At 42.7% G+C, this 21613-nt stretch overlaps 1 protein-coding gene across 13 annotated transcripts in view; it reads left to right on the top strand.

Moving 5' to 3' along the window:
- ATG7 (autophagy related 7) overlaps positions 1-21613 on the top strand; it is a 350453-nt gene that overhangs the window by 91037 nt on the left and 237803 nt on the right. For 11 of the 13 annotated variants that reach the window (XM_070237251.1, XM_070237250.1, XM_070237256.1 and 8 more), the window contains one exon: positions 20546-20715. In XM_070237251.1, the coding sequence (XP_070093352.1) occupies positions 20553-20715 (163 nt within the window). In that variant the 5' untranslated portion in view covers positions 20546-20552. Of the gene's footprint in view, positions 1-14044; positions 14175-20545; positions 20716-21613 lie in introns of those variants that run through there. The other 2 variants (XM_070237249.1, XM_070237253.1) reach the window with 2 other exon arrangements.

Here is a 21613-nt window from a genome sequence, read left to right as displayed (position 1 = left end):
CATTTTACATTGTGACAAGGACCAGAGGGCTTTACTGCACTTATTAAGAGGGTCCTGGGAATGTTAAACATCCTGCAATGTGCAGGGATAGTTCCAAATGAAAAAGAATTGTCCCACCCAACATGCTAATAGCGTTCCTGTTGAGAATCTACTAGCAGTTTTTTTTTAAAACCTTGGCTCAAAGGTTGGGGCCAGCTCGTGGCCTAGTGACCTAGTGGTTAAGTTTGGTGTGCTCTGCTTCGGCGGCCCAGGTTCAGTTCCTGGGCATGGACCTACACCACTCGTTGGTAGACATGCTGTGGCAGCAACCCACATACAAATTAGAGGAAGACTGGCACAGATGTTAGCTCAGGGCAAATCTTCCTCAGGAAACAAACAAACAAAAATAACTTAAAAAAACCCTTCTATTTAAAAAATAAAGCCTTGGCTTAAGGATTTCTGTGGGAAACATCACTCCCTCTTCATTCTAATTTATATGTCCCTCCTTGCTCCTCCCATAATACCCTATACAAACACTTATGACACTGAACTGTACTGGTTTTACCCACAAATTGCTATACAGTCAGTCCTGATCTGTCTTACCCTCAAAACTGATAGCTCCTTAAAGACAGGGACCATAGCTATTTGCCAGTGACTCCTGAAATATAGCACAGGGACTAGTGCATAATGTAAATGTTTATTGAAGGAATAACGAAATGGAAACCCCCGTGTCTTTGTTACACGTTTTGTTGATAATACTAGTTCTACTTTTAAGTGCCTCCTCTTTGCCAGATTCGTCATTTTCTAACTGAATCCTCTCAATAATTCTGCAATGTAGGTGGCGTCCCATCTTACAGATGAGGAAGCAGGCTCTGAGGAGTTAAATGACTTGCCCAAGGTTGTGTGGCTAGAAGTAGCAAAGGTGGGATTTGTACTGGGTTCTCTCTGGCTCATGAAGCTGTCCCCTTCTGTCTGTCATCCTGCCTTCAGTGTATCAGACTGCATTGTTGTCCAGTTGGTTTTTGGGCCTGAGATTTAAGATTTTTTATTTACCTCTGTGAAATTTTTAATCTTGTTAAAATAGGCCTGTCATTTCAGGCAGTCAGAATCTTTTTTATTCTGAATTTTTTTGTTTGTTTGTTTTGTTTTACTCATTTTATTTTATTTTTTTACTTTTTATTAAGATTATGGTAGTCTACAACCTTGTGAAATTTCAGTTGTACATTATTGTCAGTCATGTTGTAGGTGCACCCCTTTACCCTTTGTGCCCACCCTCCTACTCCCCCTTTCCTCTGATAACCATCAATCAGTTCTCTTCGTCTACATGTTTAACTTCCACCTATGAGTGGAGTCATACAGAGTTCATTTTTCTCTATTTGGCTTATTTCACTTAACATAATACCCTCAAGGTCCATCCATGTTGTTGTGAATGGGACAATTTTATCCTTTTGTGTGGCTGAGTAGTATTCCATTGTGTGTGTGTGTGTGTGTGTGTGTGTGTGTGTGTGTGTATACCATATCTTCTTTATCCAATCATCAGTTGATGGGCACAGTTGCTTCCATGTCTTCACTATTGTAAATAATGCTGCAATGAACATAGGGGTGCATGGGACTTTTGGAATTGCTGATTTCTAGTTCTTTGGATAGATACCCCCTAGTGGGATAGCTGGGTCATATGGTATTTCTAATTTTAATTTTTTCAGAAATCTCCATACTGTTTTCCATAGTGGCTGCACCAGTTTGCATTCCCACCAACAGTGTATGAGGGTTCCTTTTTCTCCACAACCTCTCCAACATTTGTTACTTTTTGTTTTGTTTATTTTTGCCATTCTAACAGGTGTAAGGTGATATCTTAGTGTAGTTGTGATTTGCATTTCCCTGATGATTAGTGATGATGAGCACCTTTTCATGTGTCTATTGGCCATCCGTCTATCTTCTTTGGAGAAATGTCTGTTCATGTCCCCTGCCCATTTTTTGATTAGGTTGTTTGATTTTTTGTTGTTGAGTTGTGTGAGTTCTTTATATATTATGGAGATTAACCCTTTGTTGGATATATAACTTGTAAATATTTTTTCCCAATTAGTAGGTTGTTTTCTTGTTTGAATCCTATTTTCATTTGCCTTGAAGAAGCTCTTTAGTCTGATGAAGTTCCATTTGTTTATTCTTTCTATTGTTTCCCTTGTCTGAGAAGACATGGTGTCTGAAAAGATCCTTTTGATACTGATCTCAAAGAGTGTACTGCCTATATTTTCTTCTAGAAGCCTTATGGTTTCAGGTCTAATCTTTAGGTCTTTGGTCAATTTTGAGTTTATTTTTGTTAATGGTGAAAAAGAATGGTCAATTTTCATTATTTTACATGTGGCTGTCCAGTTTTCCCAGCACCATTTGTTGAAGAAACTTTCTTTTCTCCATTGTAGGCCCTCAGCTCCTTTGTCGAAGATTAGCTGGCCATAGATGTGTGGTTTTATTTCTGGGCTTTCAATTTTGTTCCATTGATCTGTGGACCTGTTTTTGTACCAGTACCATGCTGTTTTGATTACTGTAGCTTTGTAGTATGTTTTGAAGTCAGGGATTGTGATGCCTCCAGCTTTCTTCTTTTTTCTCAGGATTGCTTTAGCAATTCGGAATCTTTTATTGCCCCATATGAATTTTAGGATTCTTTGTTCTATTTCTGTAAAGAATGTCATTGGGATTCTGATTGGGATAGCATTGAATCTGTAGATTGCTTTAGGTAGTATGGACATTTTAACTATGTTTATTCTTCCAATCCATGTGCATGGAATGTCTTTCCATCTCTTTATGTCGTCATCAATTTCTTTCAGGAAGGTCTTGTAGTTTTCATTGTATAGGTCTTTCACTTCCTTGGTTAAATTTACCCCCAAGATATTTTACTCTTTTTGTTGCAATTGTGAATGGGATTGTGTTCTTGAGATCTTTTTCCTGTTAGTTCATTGTTAGAGTATAGAAATGCTACTGATTTATGTATGTTGATTTTATACCCTTCAACTTTGCTGTAGTTGTTGATTATTTCTAATAGTTTTTCTATGGATTCTTTGGGGTTTTCCTATGGATTTCTTTGGAGTGTATAAGATCATGTCGACTGCAAACAGCGAGAGTTTCACTTCTTCATTGCCTATTTGGGTTCCTTTTATTTTTTTTTCCTGTCTAATTGCTCTGGCCAAAACCTCCAGTATTATGTTGAATAGGAGTGGTGAGAGTGGACACCCTTGTCTTGTTCCTGTTCTCAGAAGGATGGCTTTCAGTTTTCGTCCATTGAGTATGATGTTGGCTGTGGGTTTGTCATATATGGCCTTTATTATGTTGAGGTACTTTCCTTCTATACCCATTTTATTGAGAGTTTTTATCATAAATGGATGTTGGATCTTGTTGAATGCTTTCTCTGCATCTATTTGATCATGTGGTTTTTGTTTCTCATTTTGTTAATGTAGTGTATCATGTTGATTGCCTTGCAGATGTTGAACATCCCTGTGTCCCTGGGATAAATCCAGCTTGCTCAGGGTGTATAATCTTTTTAATGTATTGCTGTATTCAGTTTGCCAAAATTTTGTTGAGGATTTTTGCGTCTATGTTCATCGGTAATATTGGCCTGTAGTTTTCCTTCTTTGTGTTGTCCTTGTCAGGTTTGGGGATCACGGTGATGTTGGCTTCATAGAATGTGTTAGGGAGTGCTCTATCTTCCTCAATTTTCTGGAATAGTTTGAGAAGGATAGGTGTTAAATCTTCTCTGAATGTTTGGTGGAATTCTCCAGAGAAGCCGTCTGGTCCTGGACTTTTATTTTGGGGGAGGTTTTTGATTACTGTTTCAATTTCTTTACTTGTGATTGGTCTATTCAGATTGTCTGTTTCTTCCTGCTTCAGTTTTGGGAGGTTGTAAGAGTCTAAGAATTTATCCATTTCTTCTAGGTTGTCCAATTTGTTGGCATATAGTTTTTCATAGTATTCTCTTATGATCCTTTGTATTTCTGTGGTATACATTCTGATTTCTCCTCTCTCATTTTTAATTTTATTTATTTGAGTCTTCTCTCTTTTTTTCTTAGTGAACCTGTTTGTCAATTTTGTTTATTTTTTCAAAGAACCAACTCTTTGTTCCATTGATCCTTTCTACTGTCTTTTTTGTCTCAATTTCATTTACTTCTGCTCTAATTTTTATTATTTCCCTCCCTCTGCTGACTTTGGGCTTTGTTTGTTCTTCTTTTTCTAATTCTGTTAGGTGTTGTTTGAAATTGCTTATCTGAGATTTTTCTTGTTTATTGAGGTGAACCTGTATTGCAATGAATTTCCCTCTTAGGACCACTTTTGCTGTGTCCCAAAGGAGTTGATGTGGCGTGTTTTCATTTTCATTTGTCTCCAGATAATATTTGATTTCTTCTTTAATTTCTTCAATGATCCATTGTTTGTTCAGTAGCATGTTGTTTAGTCTCCACATTTTTGCCCCTTTCCCAGCTTTATTCTTGTAGTTGACTTCTAGTTTCATAGCATTGTGGTCGGAAAAGATGCTTGATATTATTTCAAGCCTCTTGAATTTGTTGAGGCTTGCTTTGTTTCCAAAGATATGGTCTATCCTTGAGAATGTTCCATGTGCACTTCAGAAGAATGTGTAAACTGCCGTTCTTGGATGGAGTGTTCTGTATATATCTATTAAGTCTATCTGGTCTAGTTTTTCATTTAATTCTATAATTTCCTTGGTGACTTCTGTCTGGATGATCTGTCCATTGGTGTTAGTGGGGTGCTGGGGTCCCCTACTATTATTGTATTGTTGTTGATATCTCCTTTTAGTTTTGTTGATAGTTGCTTTGCATACTTTGGTGCTCCTGTGTTGGGTGCATATATAGTTGTAAGTGTTATGTCTTCTTGGTGGAGTGTCCCTTTTATCATTATAAACTGCCCCTCTTTGTCTCTCTTTATCTGTTTTTCTTTGAGGTCTACCTTGTCTGATATAAGTATGGTGACACCTGCTTTCTTATGTTCATTATTAGCTTGGAGTATTGTCTTCCATCCCTTCACTCTGAGTCTGTGTTTGTCTTTAGGGCTGAGGTGTTTTTCCTGGAGGCAGCATATTGTTGGGTCTTGTTCTTTAATCTATCCTGCTACTGTGTGTCTTTTGATTGGAGAGTTCAATCCATTTACATTTAGAGTGATTATTGAAATGTGGGGACCTAATGCTGCCATTCTGTCACTTGTTTTCTAGTTCTCTTGATTTTCCTTTGTTTCTCGTACCATGATTTTTGGACTACCAATTCAGGTAGGTAGTTTTCTATATTGGCTTTCTTCTTATTTGTAATTTGTATCTTTATTCTTGATATTTGTTTAGTGGTTACCAAGTAGTTTGTATAAAACATCTCATAGAGGGGCTGGCCCCGTGGCCGAGTGGTTAGGTTCGCGTGCTCTGCTGCAGGCGGCCCAGTGTTTTGTTGGTTCGGGTCCTGGGTGCGGACGTGGCACTGCTCATCAAACCACGCTGAGGCAGCGTCCCACATGCCACAACTGGAAGGACCCACAATGAAGAATATACAACTATGTACCGGGGGCTTTGGGGAGAAAAAGATAAAAAATAAAATCTTTAAAAAAAAACAAAAAAACCCAAAACATCTCATAGATGAGATAGTCCATTTTCTGATAGCCTCTTATTTCCTTAGTTTAAGCCCATCCCTCTCCTCTTCCCCTTCTAGGTTGTTATTGTCAGACTTTTTTTCTTCCTTTTTGTGTTGTGAGTTTGTTGTTAAAATGACAGGATTATATTTATTCTATGTGTTTCCCTTCCTTTTATCTTTAATGTTATACTTAGCCTTTGCTAACCTGTTCTCATGGAGAGCTGCAACTTTCTGATTTTGTCTTTCTACTTATCTCCTTTGCTCTGGGTTTTATAACCCCTTTACTTTTTTTATTTTTTCAGGTACGAGTGTTTGCCTGAGCATTTCTTCTAGGGGAGATCTTGTGGCAATGAATTCCCTTAACTTTTGTTTATCTGGGAAAGTTTTTATTTCTTCATCATATTTGAAGGATATTTTCGCTGGATAGAGTATTCTTGGCTGCAAGTTTTTGTCCTTCAGAGTTTTGAATATATCATTCCACTCTCTTCTAGCCTGTGGGGTGTCTGCTGAGAAGTCTGCTGACAGCCTTATGAGGGTTCCTTTGTAGGTTATTTTCTTCTGCCTTGCTGCCCTTAGTATTTTCTCCTTGTCATTGACTTTTGCAAGCTTCACTACTGTATGCCTTGGGGTTGGTCTTCTTACATTGATAAAGTTTGGAGATCTATTAGCTTCTGTCACCTGGAGTTCCATCTCTCTCCCCAGGTTTGGGAAGTTCTCAGCCATTATTTCTTTGAACAGGCTTTCTGCCCCCTTCTCCTTCTCTTCCTGCTCTGGGATACCTATAATCCTTATGTTGCATTTCCTAATTGAGTTGGATATTTCTCAGAGAGGTTCTTCATTTCTTTTTAGTCCTAGTTCTCTCTCCTCCTCTATCTGTAGCATTTCTATATTCCTATCTTCCAAATTGCTAATTCTGTCTTCGATATTATTGACCCTACTGTTCAGAGAGTCCAGATTTTTCTTAATCTCCTCCATTGTGTTCTTCATCACCAACATTTCTGATTGGTTCTTCTTTATAGCATCAAGCTCTTCTGTGACATAGCTCCTGAACTCATTGAGTTGTCTATCTGTATTCTCTTTTATCTCATTGAGCTTTTTAATGATGGCTATTTTGAATTCATTGTCATTTAGGTTATAGATTTCAGTGTCTTCAGGGTTGTTTTCTGGGTACTTGTCATTTTACTTCTGGAGATTTAATATATTTTTTCATACTGCTTTATGGTGTGGATTTGTGCCTCCGCATATAGATAGAGTTGAGTTATTGCTTCCACTTGCTGCGTCTCAGGGCGGAGGGCAGGAAGCAGCTGTGTAATCTGCACTGACCAGGACCCCTGTGAGTTGTTGTTGACCAGACCTGGACCCCTCCTCGGGATCACAGTGGCCCTGTGGGGTCTCTCGTCAGCTGTGGGGACAATCGCAAGGGGACCTCGGGTTGCTGGTGCCTGCTGTCACAGACCACCTAGACATGCTCCCTCCTTAGGGTCTGCAGTGGTGTTACAGGCTTTCACAGCAGCTGGGAGGAGGTTCACCTAGATTTGCAGCTCTGTCACCATCAGAGCCCGCAAGACCTCACTTGTCCACTATGGGCCACAGCAGAGCTATGGGTATCTACTGCAGTCTGTAGTTAGCTCACAGAGCTGTGCTATTTCTGCCCCAGGGCCTTCCAGCCTTGTGATTGCCGGGTGGGGCCTCTCCACTGCATAGAGGCTTTCCCTGAGGTTGCTGTGGGATCATGGATTTTACCCCTGGACGCAGAGCAGTCTTGCTGGGACTCCAACCTGCCACTGCCCACTCACATGGTCTCTCGGGGTCTCCCTTGCCCCCTTAGGGCCACAGCAGGACTTTGTGTATTAGAGGTGGCTGGCAGGTTGCTGCACCTGCTGTCTCCTTTTGCCCCAGGGCTTCCCAGCGTTCTGAATGCTGGGCAGGGCCTCTCCGCTAATGCCAGTAGAGGCTTTCCCCACAGCTGCTGAGGGACTGTGGATTTTCCCACTGGACCATGGAGCAGACTCGCTGGGACTCCAACCTGCCACTGCCCACTCACACGTTTCTCTGGGTCTCCCTTGCCCCCTTGGGGCCACAGCAGGACTTTGAGTGTTAGAGGAGGCTGGCTGGTGGGTTGCTGCTTGGCCGGGCTCCTTTTGTTCCTGGGGCCTCCCAGTGTTCTGAATGCTGAGTGGGGCCTCTCCACTAATGCTGAGTAGAGGCTGTCCCTGCAGCTGCTGTGGGACCATGGATTTTCCCACTGGGGTATGGAGCAATCGTGGAGGGGTTAGGTAGGGCTTTAGTCACCTATTTCCACCATTGTGCCGCCGCCGCGTGCGGACGCCCGCCTTTGGTGCCGTGGTGATGCTGTGAGTGTGTCAGCCAGTAGAAAGTCGCTTGCAGGTACTACGCTATCTGGGGGTCAGAGAGTTTTCATCTATCTCCACCTCCTTCTGGGGGGAAGTCCATCCACCTTCTGATGTATAGCAGCACAGGTATCTCAGGCATCTTCAGATGCTGTGTGGATATCCTTAGTTGACCGATGAATGTCCAATTAGTTGTAGTTCGAAGGGGGAGAGACAAAGAAAACTGCTCGCTCTGCCATGTTACTGACGTCACTTATTCTGAATTTTTGATATTTGTCATATTGCCTGTCCCTTTCTGCATCATGTTGTGTGTAGAATTGATAAGCAAACCTGTATTGTTATCCAAGTCACGGTTAAGATGTGGTAATCAGAATACTTTATTGAATATTTTTGTTTGTGTGTGTGTTTCCCTGCTGTAAGCTCCTACATAAGGTTCTGCACACATGGAATACTTAGTAAATATTGATGAATATTCATTCATTTAGATAAATAAAATAAAAATAAATCAGACAGGACCAAAGACATATCACTGTTAGCTCCTTTCTTACTAACATCAGTTCATTCCTTACCCAACATTCTTTGAATAAGATTATTTTGCCAGTTCTTAATTCCCCTAATTATGTCAGTATCCAATTCTTACTTCTTTATCTTGGAGTAGCTTTGTCAGAGACCTTGCTAAAGTCCAAATATCCTAGGTTCTGTGTCTCTGGTTTTCCTGTGATCAGGCAGAATTGTGACTACTCTTCCATGACTTGTTCTTAGAGAAATCATAGCGGCCTCTTCTGATTACTCAAGGATGCTGTATACATTTGTGCAGGTTGTGCATTACACAAGAGGCCACATCCAAAGGGGTTCCATTTAGATCATAGGCGTCATGGGTGTATTTTTTGTAATGACTATTTTCTTGCAGACAAAGGTAAAATGTCTTGAGCTAACTTAATATATTACAGCAATTTTCTAAGAAAAGAAAGTAAAATGTCTTGAGGAAGGGGTGCAATTTTCTTTTTGGTTGTTTTAAAGATTGGCACCTGAGCTAACATCTGTTGCCAATCTTCTTCTTCTTCTTCTCTCCAAAGTCCCCCAGGACGTAGTTGTACATTCTAGTTGTGAGTGCCTCTGGTTGTGGTACATGCGATGCTGCCTCAGCATGGCTTGATGAGCGGTGCCATGTCTGCACCCAGGATCTGAACCAGCGAAACCCTGGGCCACCGAAGTGGAGTGTGTGAACCCAACCACTCGGCCACGGGGCCGGCTCCCAAGGGTGCAATTTTCTAATTGTACAGAAGTGCCACGTGGACTAGAATGGCCTACATGACACCTTTCTTGGGAGCAAATTTTCTGTCCAATGGGCTACAGAATACATCCTTATTCTCATCTTTGGAAATCAGGTATTTTGAAAATCTGAAATCAAGTGTTTGCTCGGCCCAATTTTTCAGCACCTCTCACGTCTTCCAGGACCCCTTAAAGATGACCAGAAAGGAGAACCACAGAGATTCTGTTATTCAGCCAGCTTTTAGGGAACCATCACAGATTTTAGTTGTTGGCGCACATCAGGGCTCCCCAGTGATTCAGGTGAATCCAGGGGGCTGGCCGTCGTGTGCAGAATGGACCAAGGTAACACTGTTGATTGGTGGAGGTAAAAGAAAGGACTGCGAAGTAGGCATGCTGTTCTCCATCTTCCTTGTCTTGTCTCTTTCTCCTCTTTCCCAGATCTTCTCAGCTTTCACTGTCACTCCCTCACAGCCTTGCCACACCCCACAAAGCTGGTACCCAGTGCATCCATTCTCAAAAACTGACGCTGAACGGGAGCAGATTGTGATGGTTAAGGTTATTATAGAAGACAGAAAACAAAAGAAAAACAACTCCCAGAAGTAACCAATGAGACTGAAGTTTCAGTTTGAAGACTGGAGGTGACTGCCGCTTCCCCGATTGACCTCCTGAAGAAGCAAATCTTGTCGATTCTCTAAGAGTAGAGGTGGCTCACACGGAGCGGGGGAGACAACTTGTCCATGGTCGCAGTTGTCGTGCCTGCTTATGGATCAGCTGGTACCGCCTAACAGGCATGGGCACAGAAAGGCATTTTGTGTGGTTTGGTGTCTTGTGGAGACGTCAGTTGGCTCAGGGGCATCTTGACTCTAATGCAACTTATAAAAGGAATTGAGGCGTCTCTACCCAGCTGGTTCCCCTGTAGGAGTCCTGAGTTTTCATCTTCTAGTAAAGTCTAATCTTTCTTCTAAGTTTGGAACTTTTCCCCCTCATTTTGGAGGGAAAGCTTTTTAAATCTCCCTCTTTAGCAGCCTCGCAAATTATTTCCAAAACTCAAGAAGTTGCAGAAGCATCATTAGCTGACAAAAATGTGCATTGGCTCCACTTGTCACAGGGGCCCTCTCTCCACTCCTGCCCATCTCTACCTCCTTTTTACCCATCAGCAGCTAAGAACATGTTCTGTTTGTCAGCAGGACTTGGCCACGTGGTTTGGTGCTTATTTTAATGACTGCCAGAGCTTGCAGCCCCACAGCTGGGAAAACGAGAACAGAAGCCTGCTCTGTGTGCTCCATTTTGACCCAGAGAAGGTACTTTAGGGCCAAATTGCAGTTGTTCTGGCACTTTTGCGAAGTGAATGGCCCCACATGGCCTCAGAGAAATTGAACACCGAGTACTCCTAACTCCTTAGAACTCGTTCCTCTGGACTTCCCGTTGATGACCTGTAGGAGGAGATCATCCGTTTCATTTTAATTAAACCTCTGCTGTGACTGCAGTGCTCCTTTGAGGGTGGGGAGACTTCACTGAGGTGAGCTTCACGCAGAGAAAGTTTCCATAGTGAGCATGGGAAGGGCAACCGCATGAGTCAGGCACTGTTGGCTAGTCGGGCGGGGGTGACAAGAGAAAGTAATAGCAGCTACTGTTTATTCACTGCTGACTGTAGGCCAGGCACTGTAACAGGCACATCATACACTTTCTCCTTTAGCCCTCCAACAACCTCCTGGGTTGGGTATAATTATCCTTATTTTGTAGATGAGGAAATCAAGGCACAGGGCATGAAGTTATCTGCCCAAGGCTACTCAGCCAGGGAGAGGTGGAGCCAGAACTCAAACTCCTGTTTATCTGACTGAAGACCAGGCTTCCAACTACCTTAGCTTTTAGCATCCTTTCTCGGAACCATTCAAAACTTCCCACCCCTCCCCAAGCAAACAGAAACCTGACAACACACACGCGGAAAAGTTATAGCAAGGGATTTTTTTTGGTGTAGTCAGGCTAGTCTGTTTTTCTGCTCTCCCTCCAAGGGTCTAGTTTCCCTCAACACAGTTTTTTGTTTTTGTTTAAAGATTGGTACCTGAGCTAACATCTGTTGCCAATCTTCTTTTTTTTTTTCTTTCTTCTTGCCCCCGAAGTCCCCCCAGTACATAGTTGTATATTCTAGTTGTAGGTCCTTCTGGTTGTGCTATATGGGACACTGCCCTAACATGGCCTGATGAGCGGTGCCATGTCCACAGCCAGGATCCGAACCAGGGAAACCCTGGGTCACAGAAGTGGAGTGCGTAAACTTAGCCGCTCGGCCACGGGGCCGGCCCCTGTTTCATTTTTTATTTCTATGATTGTTGTTTATTTTCTGCCAGTTTTACTTCTTCATTTCCCAAAATCCTACACTGGCTTAATATTTGTTGTGTCCAATCCTGTTGGTCCCCCATGGAGGGAGAACGGTTGGGCAGGCTCACTGTAGGAAACTCTTCTGCTCCAGTTAATTTTGTAGGCAGCAAAGCCAAGATACTTCCATCTTCAGCACCTTTAATAACAAAATGCCAGAGAAATTTATGGAAGTGGTATTTCATTTAGACTCCTTATTTAGAGCAATGAATTTCTTTTCACCAAAGCTAGATTTAAATAGGTCATCTGTTAATTGTTGAATGAATACAGGAATGTTCTTTGTAGGATTGATATAGCTTGAATATAGGGTTTTCTGTTGTACTTTTTTGTTCAGGTATAACATACATACAGTATAGTGCACTAATTGTAAATATACAGCTCATAGATGTTTACGTATATACGTGCCTTGTAACCGCCACCTAGCTCAAGGTATATAGAATTTTTCCAGCTCCCCAAGAGGCTCTCACTTGCCCCTTCCCAGTCAACAGCCCCACTGCACCTGTAGTTACTATTCTGTCATGTTGATTGGTTTTGCCTATTGAATATAGCATAGGCTGAGTGTGTGCAGGCACTAAAATTGCCTTAATACTTTATTTTGGAGCAGTTTCAAACTTACAGAAACCTTACAAGAATGAGACAAAGACCTTCTATGTACCCTTTTCCCAGAGACTCCATTCAGATTTTGTCCCAGTAACATCCTTTACAGCAGAATGTCAACCCAGGATCATGTTTTGCCCCGAGTCATCATGTCTTTTACTCTCTTTCAGTCTGGGACATCTCCTTAGGCTGCCCTTGACTTTTAAGACCTTGACACTTTTGAAAATTATAAGCCAGTGCCAGTCACTTTGTAGGATGTTTTTCAGTTTGGGTTTATCTGATGTGTCCTCCCGATTAGACCCAGGCTATTAGGTATTTTCAGCAGCATACCGTAGATGCTATGTTCTTTCCCTTGCATTCTATCAGATAGCACACAATGTCTATTTGTCTCGTTGCAGCTCATGTTAATTTTGATCCCTTCTTTAAGGTGGTGTCTGCCAGATTTTTGTCTCCTTTATAATTAATAAACTTTTTGTGGAAAGATACTTTGAGACTGGGAATGTAGGCTTTTAGCTCATATAATCATGGGAAGACTTTCAGGAAGAAAGATTTATTCTTTACTACTTTGTATTTGGTTGAGTAAGTTTTCCTTTAAATTGATTTGTTCACACGTATTTCCTATCCTCTAAGATCTTAGTCCTAAAAAAAAATAATGTTTAGAGACTTTCCAAGTGGTATGGCATATCTCCATCTGTGCTTCATGATTTCTTACTCCAGTCTCCATATTCCATCACGTAAGCCTGGAGTTTGTCCTCCCAATCACAGAAGCCTGGGTTATTTCCTTCTCTTGTTTCTCTTGTGGAAGGTAACCATAAAAGGTTTCTAGAATTCATCTTAGTAGCATTTGAGAGTCACTCTGCAAGGGACTAGGGTATGTCGAAAGGAATATGAGCCAGGATCTGTATTTGTGGAATTTACAGTCAGATTGATGGAGAAAGACAGATAAGCAGAGTTGAACAGTAATACTAAATGTAGTAGCTTAGAGACAGAAATGATTAACTATGGCTGCTAGGGGAGGAGCAGGACAGGAGTGAAGAGTGAACAGCTGCCCTGGGAAGGCTTTCTAGAGCAGTTAACCTCTGAGCTGGATTTTGAAAAGTGCCAGGCAGTCACAGGGGTGGGGGTGCCTTTCAGACAGAGGGACCTGTTTGTTCAAGGTTGCAGAGGCAGAACAGCAGGCTTGTCAGAGGAGCACCAAGCAGCTTGATGTTTCTTTAGCAAGGTGGCGGTGAGGAGTGGCAGAGCCACCAGGATGGCACTAGAGAAGTTGGGAGGCAGTAGCAGGGATCCAGGAGAAACTATGAAGGAAACCGTGAGAGGTGTGGTCATGTGCCTGTTTAGGATGTGGAATGCCACTGCTGTAGTCTTTGCCGCATGTTATGAGCCTCAGTAAATATCAGGTGAGCTTCGTCTGCTTGATGATGCTGACATGTGTGAGAGTGTTCTGTGTAGACTACATTTACCAGCTGAGAGAGATGTATTTGCAGTGTTACAAGGTGCTTATTGTAGACCAGCGGATATGGCCTTGGAGTCTGGCCTTGCAGTCTGCTTCACCCTCAGCACTCCTTGCGTATCTCTACTACCCCCTAAATAGATTTTGCCAAAAGTGTCAGTCTCGCTAAAAACAAAATTCATTATTGGCACCTTCAAAGGATCAAAAAATTACGTGTTTGAAACATCATCTAGTCTGGGGTGAGCAAGCAATAGCCTGCGGGTCAGATCCTGCCGGAGGTTTTTTTTGGTGCAGTCCATGAGCCAAGTGTGTTTTTACATTTTTCAAGAATTGTAAAGAAGAAGAAGAAAATATGACAGACACTTTTGACCTACAATGCCTGAATATTTACAATTTGGCCCTTTTCAGAAAAAGCCTGCCAACCCCTTGTCTCGTCTGACTCCCCGAGGCAGTCATTCTTCGTGCAGTATTCCCTGGCAAGTAACCGTCTAACGTGTGCTCGAGCACCTCTGCTAGTGAACATGCCTTCTCTCTCTGGTCAGTCTATTTCTTGTTTGGACAATTCAAGCTAGTAGTCATTTTTTAACTCTGCTGAAATTTGTCTCACTATAGCCTCCTTCCATTGGCCCTTTTTGGGGGAAGAGAGCTGTTAAATCATGTCAATATTTACTGAGCTCTTAACATATTCTAGGCACCGTGCTAAATGCTGAAGAAAGATGAATAAGACATGGTTCTTGCCTCAAGGATCTCCCAGGGGTTATTTCTTGGAACCAAAGTAGTTGAACCGCTAATCTTATATCTTTCATCCCCTGTCTTCTTGCCGTTGGGTTAGGGCTTTTTTCTATAATTATTTTACATATTTCTGTATTACTATTCCACATACACAAAATTCTTTGAATTTTCAATACAAAATTCAAAAGGCAGAAAGGTCGTACAGGGAAAAAAAGTCTCTCCACACCCTTGGCTCCTGCTGTCTCCATAGCTTCTTTCTTGGGAGGCAACCGTTATTACATATTTCCTGTGGGGATTTGACTTTAAACAACAGTGTCAACACAAAATTTAGGTTCCTTGGGACAGAAACTTTTGATAAATCCTCATACAATGGCATTTTCTGAGCTCCTACTTGTGTAAGTTGCTGAGCGTGACCCAGTTTTATTTTTGTAAAGGTCTGAAATTTGTACCACATTTTGGCAGTGGACAGCCCCAGGGGGTTTGTATGGCCTAACCGCCACCTGCTGTTTCAGTTTAATCTTGACTGGATGTTTTGGTTACTGCTGTTCATTACAGTGTCGAATCCTCATCAAAGCCTTTCCTCTTTCATTGAAAGTGACACAGTCCCATCTTGTGTAACTTCTGGTTTCACATCCTGAATATGACAGAAATAATTTGAAATAAAATTGAACCACACTTATATTGATGCCTCTGTCAGTATATAATGTTGAAGTATGCTGGAAATAATCTTGGAGCTTTCTAAGCTTAGCAGAGGCCAGAAGTCTCACCTGCACTGTTCTGGGTTATATAGGCAAGCCTTGCTTTTCAGGAAGCACATACTGTTTGGATCTAGGTTAGTTACACATAAATGACTTTGCACCTAGGACTCACTTCTCACTCTCTCTGGAATCCCCTTCTGGATTACTTAAATCTTTCCTTCCGGCTTAAGAAAGATGGCGGTATAACATAGATATATAGGTTCGTATATGATACATTTATACTTGAGTATCCTATTTAGATGTTTCCAGCAAATTCGTAATCACATGTTGCTGCTGTTGCTTAAAACCTTTCCATTGTCTTAACCTGTCAGGCAGCAGTTTCAGCAGCTGGACACCAACCATATCCTTTTGTGAAATAGGCTTTGTAGGTTCTGTTAGGAATTTCTCAAAGACCAAATAAGTGAGAAAATGTTGGAAGGAAGTGCCTCTTGTGCAAATTACATTCTCAGCGTGCCTGTTTATCTTCTAAGTGGTCTTCCTGAGTCCCTTCTTCTCAGCTGTTGAAGTTCTGTATGGAATAGAATTTTCTGTTTTGTCTCTGGCCCTCAGCAGGTCGTCAAAATGATGATGAGTTACTGTTGATCTTTAAGAATAAGTTGTGGATGACTAATGTGTGGGGGCCTGATGACCCGTCACATAGGATTTCAGATGAGGTCCATTTGTGCCACTCTCTGCCACTGTGTTGATTTCCTTCCAAATTGGATGATTGCTCTGGCCATGGACATTTTTTTTTTTTTTTTGACTCGGTTGAAGAGGAGGTTAGTATGTAAATGTCTTTTAAAATGATTGGTTATTTTTGTGCGTGTATGGGGCTGATGGGCAATATAAAGATTGTGACAAGGGGGTTTCTTCCTTTAAGGTATTATAGTATAGAGATGAGGGTCAGGGCTCTGAAGCATCAGACCTGGGATATAATCTCAGCCCTTCTACTTCCTGACCGTGTGTCTTTGGGCAAGTTACTTAACCTCTCGGAGCCTGTGTTTTCTCTCCTGTAAAGTAGGCATAATAGAACTGCTTTGGGGTTATCATAAGATAGTATGTAAAATGTTTACTGTAGTGCTTGGTACAGAATAAACATTCAGCTAGAACAGTTACTATGACTACTGCTGTTACTTAAAAAGTTTTGAACGGAATACGATCCGAAAAGCAAGTACAGTTCTTGGTGGTAAATGCTCTAATGGAAGTTTCCATCTGTCATCCTGAAGGAGGGAACCACTGACACCCAGTGACTGTGGGTGTTAATGAGCACTTCATAAAGGATCCTAAGAGAGGAGAAGGAGTCTTCCTGGTAGAGATGAGGAGAGGTTTCCCAGAGGCAGCAGCAAAGGTATAAGGTCGGGAAGCTAGCAGGCTAAGGCAACGGTGACACCTTACTCTCTGTGTAATAAAGCCAGTGAGGTTTTGTTTGTTTGTTTAAACAAGGGAGCCACCTGTGCTGATCTGTTCTGGTGGCAATGTGACATTTTGTGCGGAGAAGACAGGGAATGAGGGCAGTGACCTGTGAGCATGTTGCTGCAGAAGCCGAGGTGGGGTGGTGGGGGCTGGCGTGCGGCAGTGGGAACGGAGAGAAGGGATGCAGAGCTGGACAGGAAGATGAAGTTGCATGGAGAGCATGGGCATTGCAGTAACACTGGAGTTTGGATCCTTGTTTCCCCGCTTTCCGAACTGTACGGCCTTCTGTGAATTTCTTCTGAACCTCAGTTCCTTCTTCTGTAAGATTGGAACTGTCACTTCTTAGGTGTTTGGGAGGATTGAATTCAGGTGCACAGCCTGCTGCCGTGCCTGGTCCTGGTCAGCCCTCAGTAACTGTCAGCTTCGTTTCCCTCCAGAAGACTGTGTAAGGTTGAGCCTCTAGCAGTTAGTGCTTTATTGGACGTGTGAGAGAGAAACGTTGAACATGACTTTGAGGTTTCTACCTTGCAAGTATGGTGGTACTATTAAGTAAACTAGGAAAGATAAGAAGAAGGGCAGAATTTGGGGAAAAAATATGTTCAGTTTTGGATTTGTCAAATTTGAAGTGTCTGTGAGAAATCCCAGTCCTGGCTTGCAAAGACACTTAAATATGTTTAATACAGTCCTGGGATTTATTGGCATATAGATGGAAATTGATGTAGAAAATGAATAATTTTGCTTTTGGGAAAGCTTATAGACGGAGGAGAGGGCTGAGCATGGAAACTTTCAAAAACCAACAATAGAAAGTGCTGGCTACATTGCAGAGGAGGGAGGGGAAGGGAGCCGGTGGGGGCCTGGAAAACCAAGCAGGAGGCTGTTAGGGGCTCCGGTCTGGCGTTTCTCAAAGTGTGGGCCCCAGGTCACCTGTGTGAGCGTCTGTTTCTCCATTGGGCACTGAAGTCACAGTTTGGAGGTCTATCAAAATAGGAGTGACCTGAAACAAGATGAGCATTCTGAGAGTAGAAAACCGTAAAAGTCCTTTCAAACAATTAAAAGCCAGAAAATTTTTCAGATGGGACAAGGGGGCATTTAAATGTTTGCTATGACTTCTTTCCGAAAGAAAGAGTGCCAGTGGCCTGGTGGCATCAACACAGCATCAAACTTGAATCAGAATCACCTGGGACGCTAGTCAGACTTGCAGGCTTTGGCCCCCCTCACTCTTCTTTCTCTCCTCCCGGGTGGAGCCCAGGCATCCTCATTTTTTAATAAGCCTTCAAGGTGGTGAAAGCTTGAAAACCCTTGATCAGGCCTTGTCTAGTGATGCTGCAAGTCCGTACTGAGATGGTGGTGAGTTTTAAGGACAGTGATACCCTTATAGCCTGTTCTGTTTTTCATACTCTGCCATCACATTGCACTTTAGAAAAATCCAATGGCATTGACCCTCACTTTTTTTCCTTTTTTCCTGAGGAAGATTTGCCCTGACCTAACACTTGTGCCACTTTTCCTCTGTTTTGTATGTCTGTCACCACCACAGCATGGCCATCGACAAGTGGTGTAGCTCTGCACCCGGGAACCAAACCTGGGCTGCCAAGGTGGAACGTGCCAAATGTAACCACTAGGCCATGGGGTTGGCCCTTTTCTTTGGGCCAATGGATAGACATACCCTCCTGGAGTACCAGCTACTGCTTTGTGTGTTGTGTTATTGGTTCTATTTCTTCTAATCTGCTAACTATGGGCATTCTCTAGGACTTTGTTGGGCTGTGGCTTTTCTTTCTCTGAGTAACTTCTAAGAACTGATCATTCTCACCTGCTTTAGTTGTTGTCACAGTGTAAATGCCTCTTACATCTCTGTGAGCCCACCTTCTTGGGCCAGCCTGTTTCCTTGGACCCAGTTTCCCTTGACTCTGCCATTGTCCTCAACAAAATGTTTATCATCACCCTTCTGCCGCTGGCTCTTCCTCTCAAGCATCTTTTCTTTCAGTGGAGCTGCCCTTCTCCTAGCGAGTCACAGCTTGACACCTCAGGGGCCTTTTCCTCCTTTCGTTCCTTGAATCCACTGAGATACCAGGTTTGGTCACCTTTTCTCTTCCAAGGTCCCTCCTGAGGGTCTCTAAGTCTTTCCTCCTCTGCTCTAATTCAGGTCTTCATAAATTCTTAGGCTCTCAACCGCTTTCCCCTGTTCTCTGCCTCCTTCAAAGCCATTTTGCCATTGCAGAATTCTGTCACATTCCCTGTTCAGAATGGTCACTGGCTTCCCGCTCCAAATTTTCAGCCTCACTTTTGAAGCTTTCTTTGCATGTGTTCACCCTGTGACCCATTCAGCTTTGTGTGCGTTGCTCGTGCGCAGTACGAACCCTCCACTAAGAACAGCTAGTGGTGCTTCTCTGATTCTACCACAGGGGGCCGGCCCCATGGCCAAGTGTTTAAGTTCGCGCGCTCGCTGCGGCAGCCCAGGGTTTCGCCGGTTCGGATCCTGGGTGCGGACATGGCACCGCTCATCAGGCCACACTGAGGCGGCATCCCACATGCCACAACTAGAAGGACCCACAACTAAAAATACACAACTATGTACTGGGGGACTTTGGGGAGAAACAGGAAAAATAAAATAGCTGGGTTTGATTCTACCACGGGGGTTCCTCTGCCCTTCTTGTTCCTTCCGCCCTCTGCGCGTCTTCCCGCTCCGTACCTATCCTTTCAACATAACTCAGCATCCAGCTCCCTCACAGAGACTTCCTCCCTGCTCTGCCCCACACTCATCTCCTTTTTCTTGATTTTTAACACTTTTATGTAGAGCCACCTTTGCATTTTCCCATATAGTTACTATCAGTCCAAAGCTCCTTGTCTCTAAGACTAAAATCCAACAAGTTTGGAAAACTGAAAACTATTTAACAATCTTGGCACAAAACTCAGGCAAAACCTCTCTGAATGGATGTGAACTGTCTTTTTAAATTTATCCCATCTAGTGTGACTATTCATATATTCTGCTTGAGAAGTATTAATCTCTCTGGTCATGGGGCAGTTGGACAGGATGGAAAGTGAAGGGACGTCATCAGCGTGTGCTTTGGGAACTGCCGAGTTCTTCTAGTAGTATTGTGCTTCTCAAAACGGGCTGTGTGTACTCCTGAGAGCGTGCAGGGGAAATAGGAAATTACAACGTACGCATGCTTCATTGCCAGGAGGGTCAAATGTATTGGATGATTTGAGGGGGAGAACGAAGTGTTAAAATAGACATAGTACAGTAAAATGCCAATCTTCCATGCATTTAAAATATACAAGACAAGGTTTCAAAGGAATTCACCTACTGTGGTTAGGTGGGGAGAAGCTTTTTTTTGGTAGTTGAGGTAACGTTGGTTTATAACGTTGTACGTGTTTCAGGTGTACAACCTTGTAATTCCACCTCTCTGTATTCTACAGTGTGCTCAACACCAAAAGTCTAGTTTCCATCCATCACCATACAATTGACCCCGTTTACCGATTTCTCCCTCCCCCCAACCCTTTCCCCTCGGGTAACCATCAGTCTGTCCTCTGTATCTGTTTATTTCTGTTTTGTTTTGTTTGCTGTTGGTATTTGTCTTGAGAGGAACTTCTTCATGCTCCTCCTCGGCTGGGGTGCTCAAGCCCTGCTCTCATTCAGAACTCGAACAGTTTGCATTGTTGTGTGTCTAACTGGCTAGGCTTTGGATTTTGTACCTGTAAAGTTCTCCAGGGCCACATGGGATAGGCAAAACCTTCTGAGACCATGACTGTGTCGAAGAAGGAGTAACCCTAGTGCGCCAGTCAGACTGACTTTAGGAAGAAAGGAAGACACAGGCAGGTGAAGGCCGGAAAGGCTTACGTAGACAGATCAGCCATGTCGTGAGGAGGCTCAACTTGACAACAGGGGCAAATTACTTGGGTTGATTTCCAAAGCTGTGTCTTCAGGTAGCCCACCATACCTCTCATTAATTTTTATTCATTTGTTTTACTTAAGCATTATTATGAATGTTTTGTGCTATTTTGCTGTGTTCTGTCTTGTTTTTCTAATAGGCATCAAATGATGGCAGCAGCCCCAGGGCATCCTGTTCTCTCCAAATTGCAGTTTGCCCCCTTTAGCAGTGCCTTGGATGTCGGGTTCTGGCATGAGTTGACCCAGAAGAAGCTGAACGAGTACCGGCTGGATGAAGGCCCCAAGGACATTAAGGGTTATTACTGCAATGGTAGGCCATAGTAAATTCCACTTCCTGTCATCTTGTGCTGTCTTCACTGCCCTCCAGTATAGGGTGAGCTTTCCTTTAGAAACAGACACCCTTGTCTTTTTTTTTTTTTTTTTTGTAATGCCAAATTCCTGCGTTTATAATGTAAACTTTTTTTTCTTTAATTGAGTTAATGATAGGTTACAATCTTGTGAAATTTCAGTTGTACATTAATGTTTGTCATTTGTGTTGTAGGTGCACCACTTCACCCTTTGTGCCCACCCCCCCACCCCACCTTTCCCCTGGTATCCACTAAACTGTTCTTAGTCCACATTTTTAAATTCCTCATATGAGTGGAGTCATACACAGATTATCCTTCTCTAGCTGGCTTATTTCACTTAACATAATTCTCTCAAGGTCCATCCATGTTATTGCAAATGGGATGATTTTGTTCTGTTTTGCAGCTGAGTAGTATTCCATTGTATATATGTACCACATCTTCTTTATCCATTCGTCTGTTGATGGGCACTTAGGTTGCTTCCACGTCTTGGTTATTGTAAATACTGCTGCAATGAACATTGGGGTGCATAGGACTTTTGGGATTGCTGACTTCAAGCTCTTTGGATAGATACCCAGTAGTGGAATAGCTGGATCGTATGGTAGTTCTATTTTTAATTTCTTGAGGAATCTCCATACTGTTTTCCATAGTGGCTGCACCAGTTTGCATTCCCACCAACAGTGTATGAGGGTTCCTTTTTCTCCGCAACCTCTCCAACATTTGTTACTATTAGTTTTAGATATTTTTGTCATTCTAATGGGTGTAAGGTGATATCTTAGTGTAGTTTTGATTTGCATTTCCCTGATGATCAGCGATGATGAGCATCTTTTCATGTGCCTATTGGCCATCATTATATCTTCTTTG

Source organism: Equus caballus, chromosome 16 (genome assembly GCF_041296265.1).
Source record: "Equus caballus isolate H_3958 breed thoroughbred chromosome 16, TB-T2T, whole genome shotgun sequence".
Classification (NCBI taxonomy): domain Eukaryota; kingdom Metazoa; phylum Chordata; class Mammalia; order Perissodactyla; family Equidae; genus Equus; species Equus caballus.
This window is presented reverse-complemented; position numbering and strand designations above follow the sequence as displayed.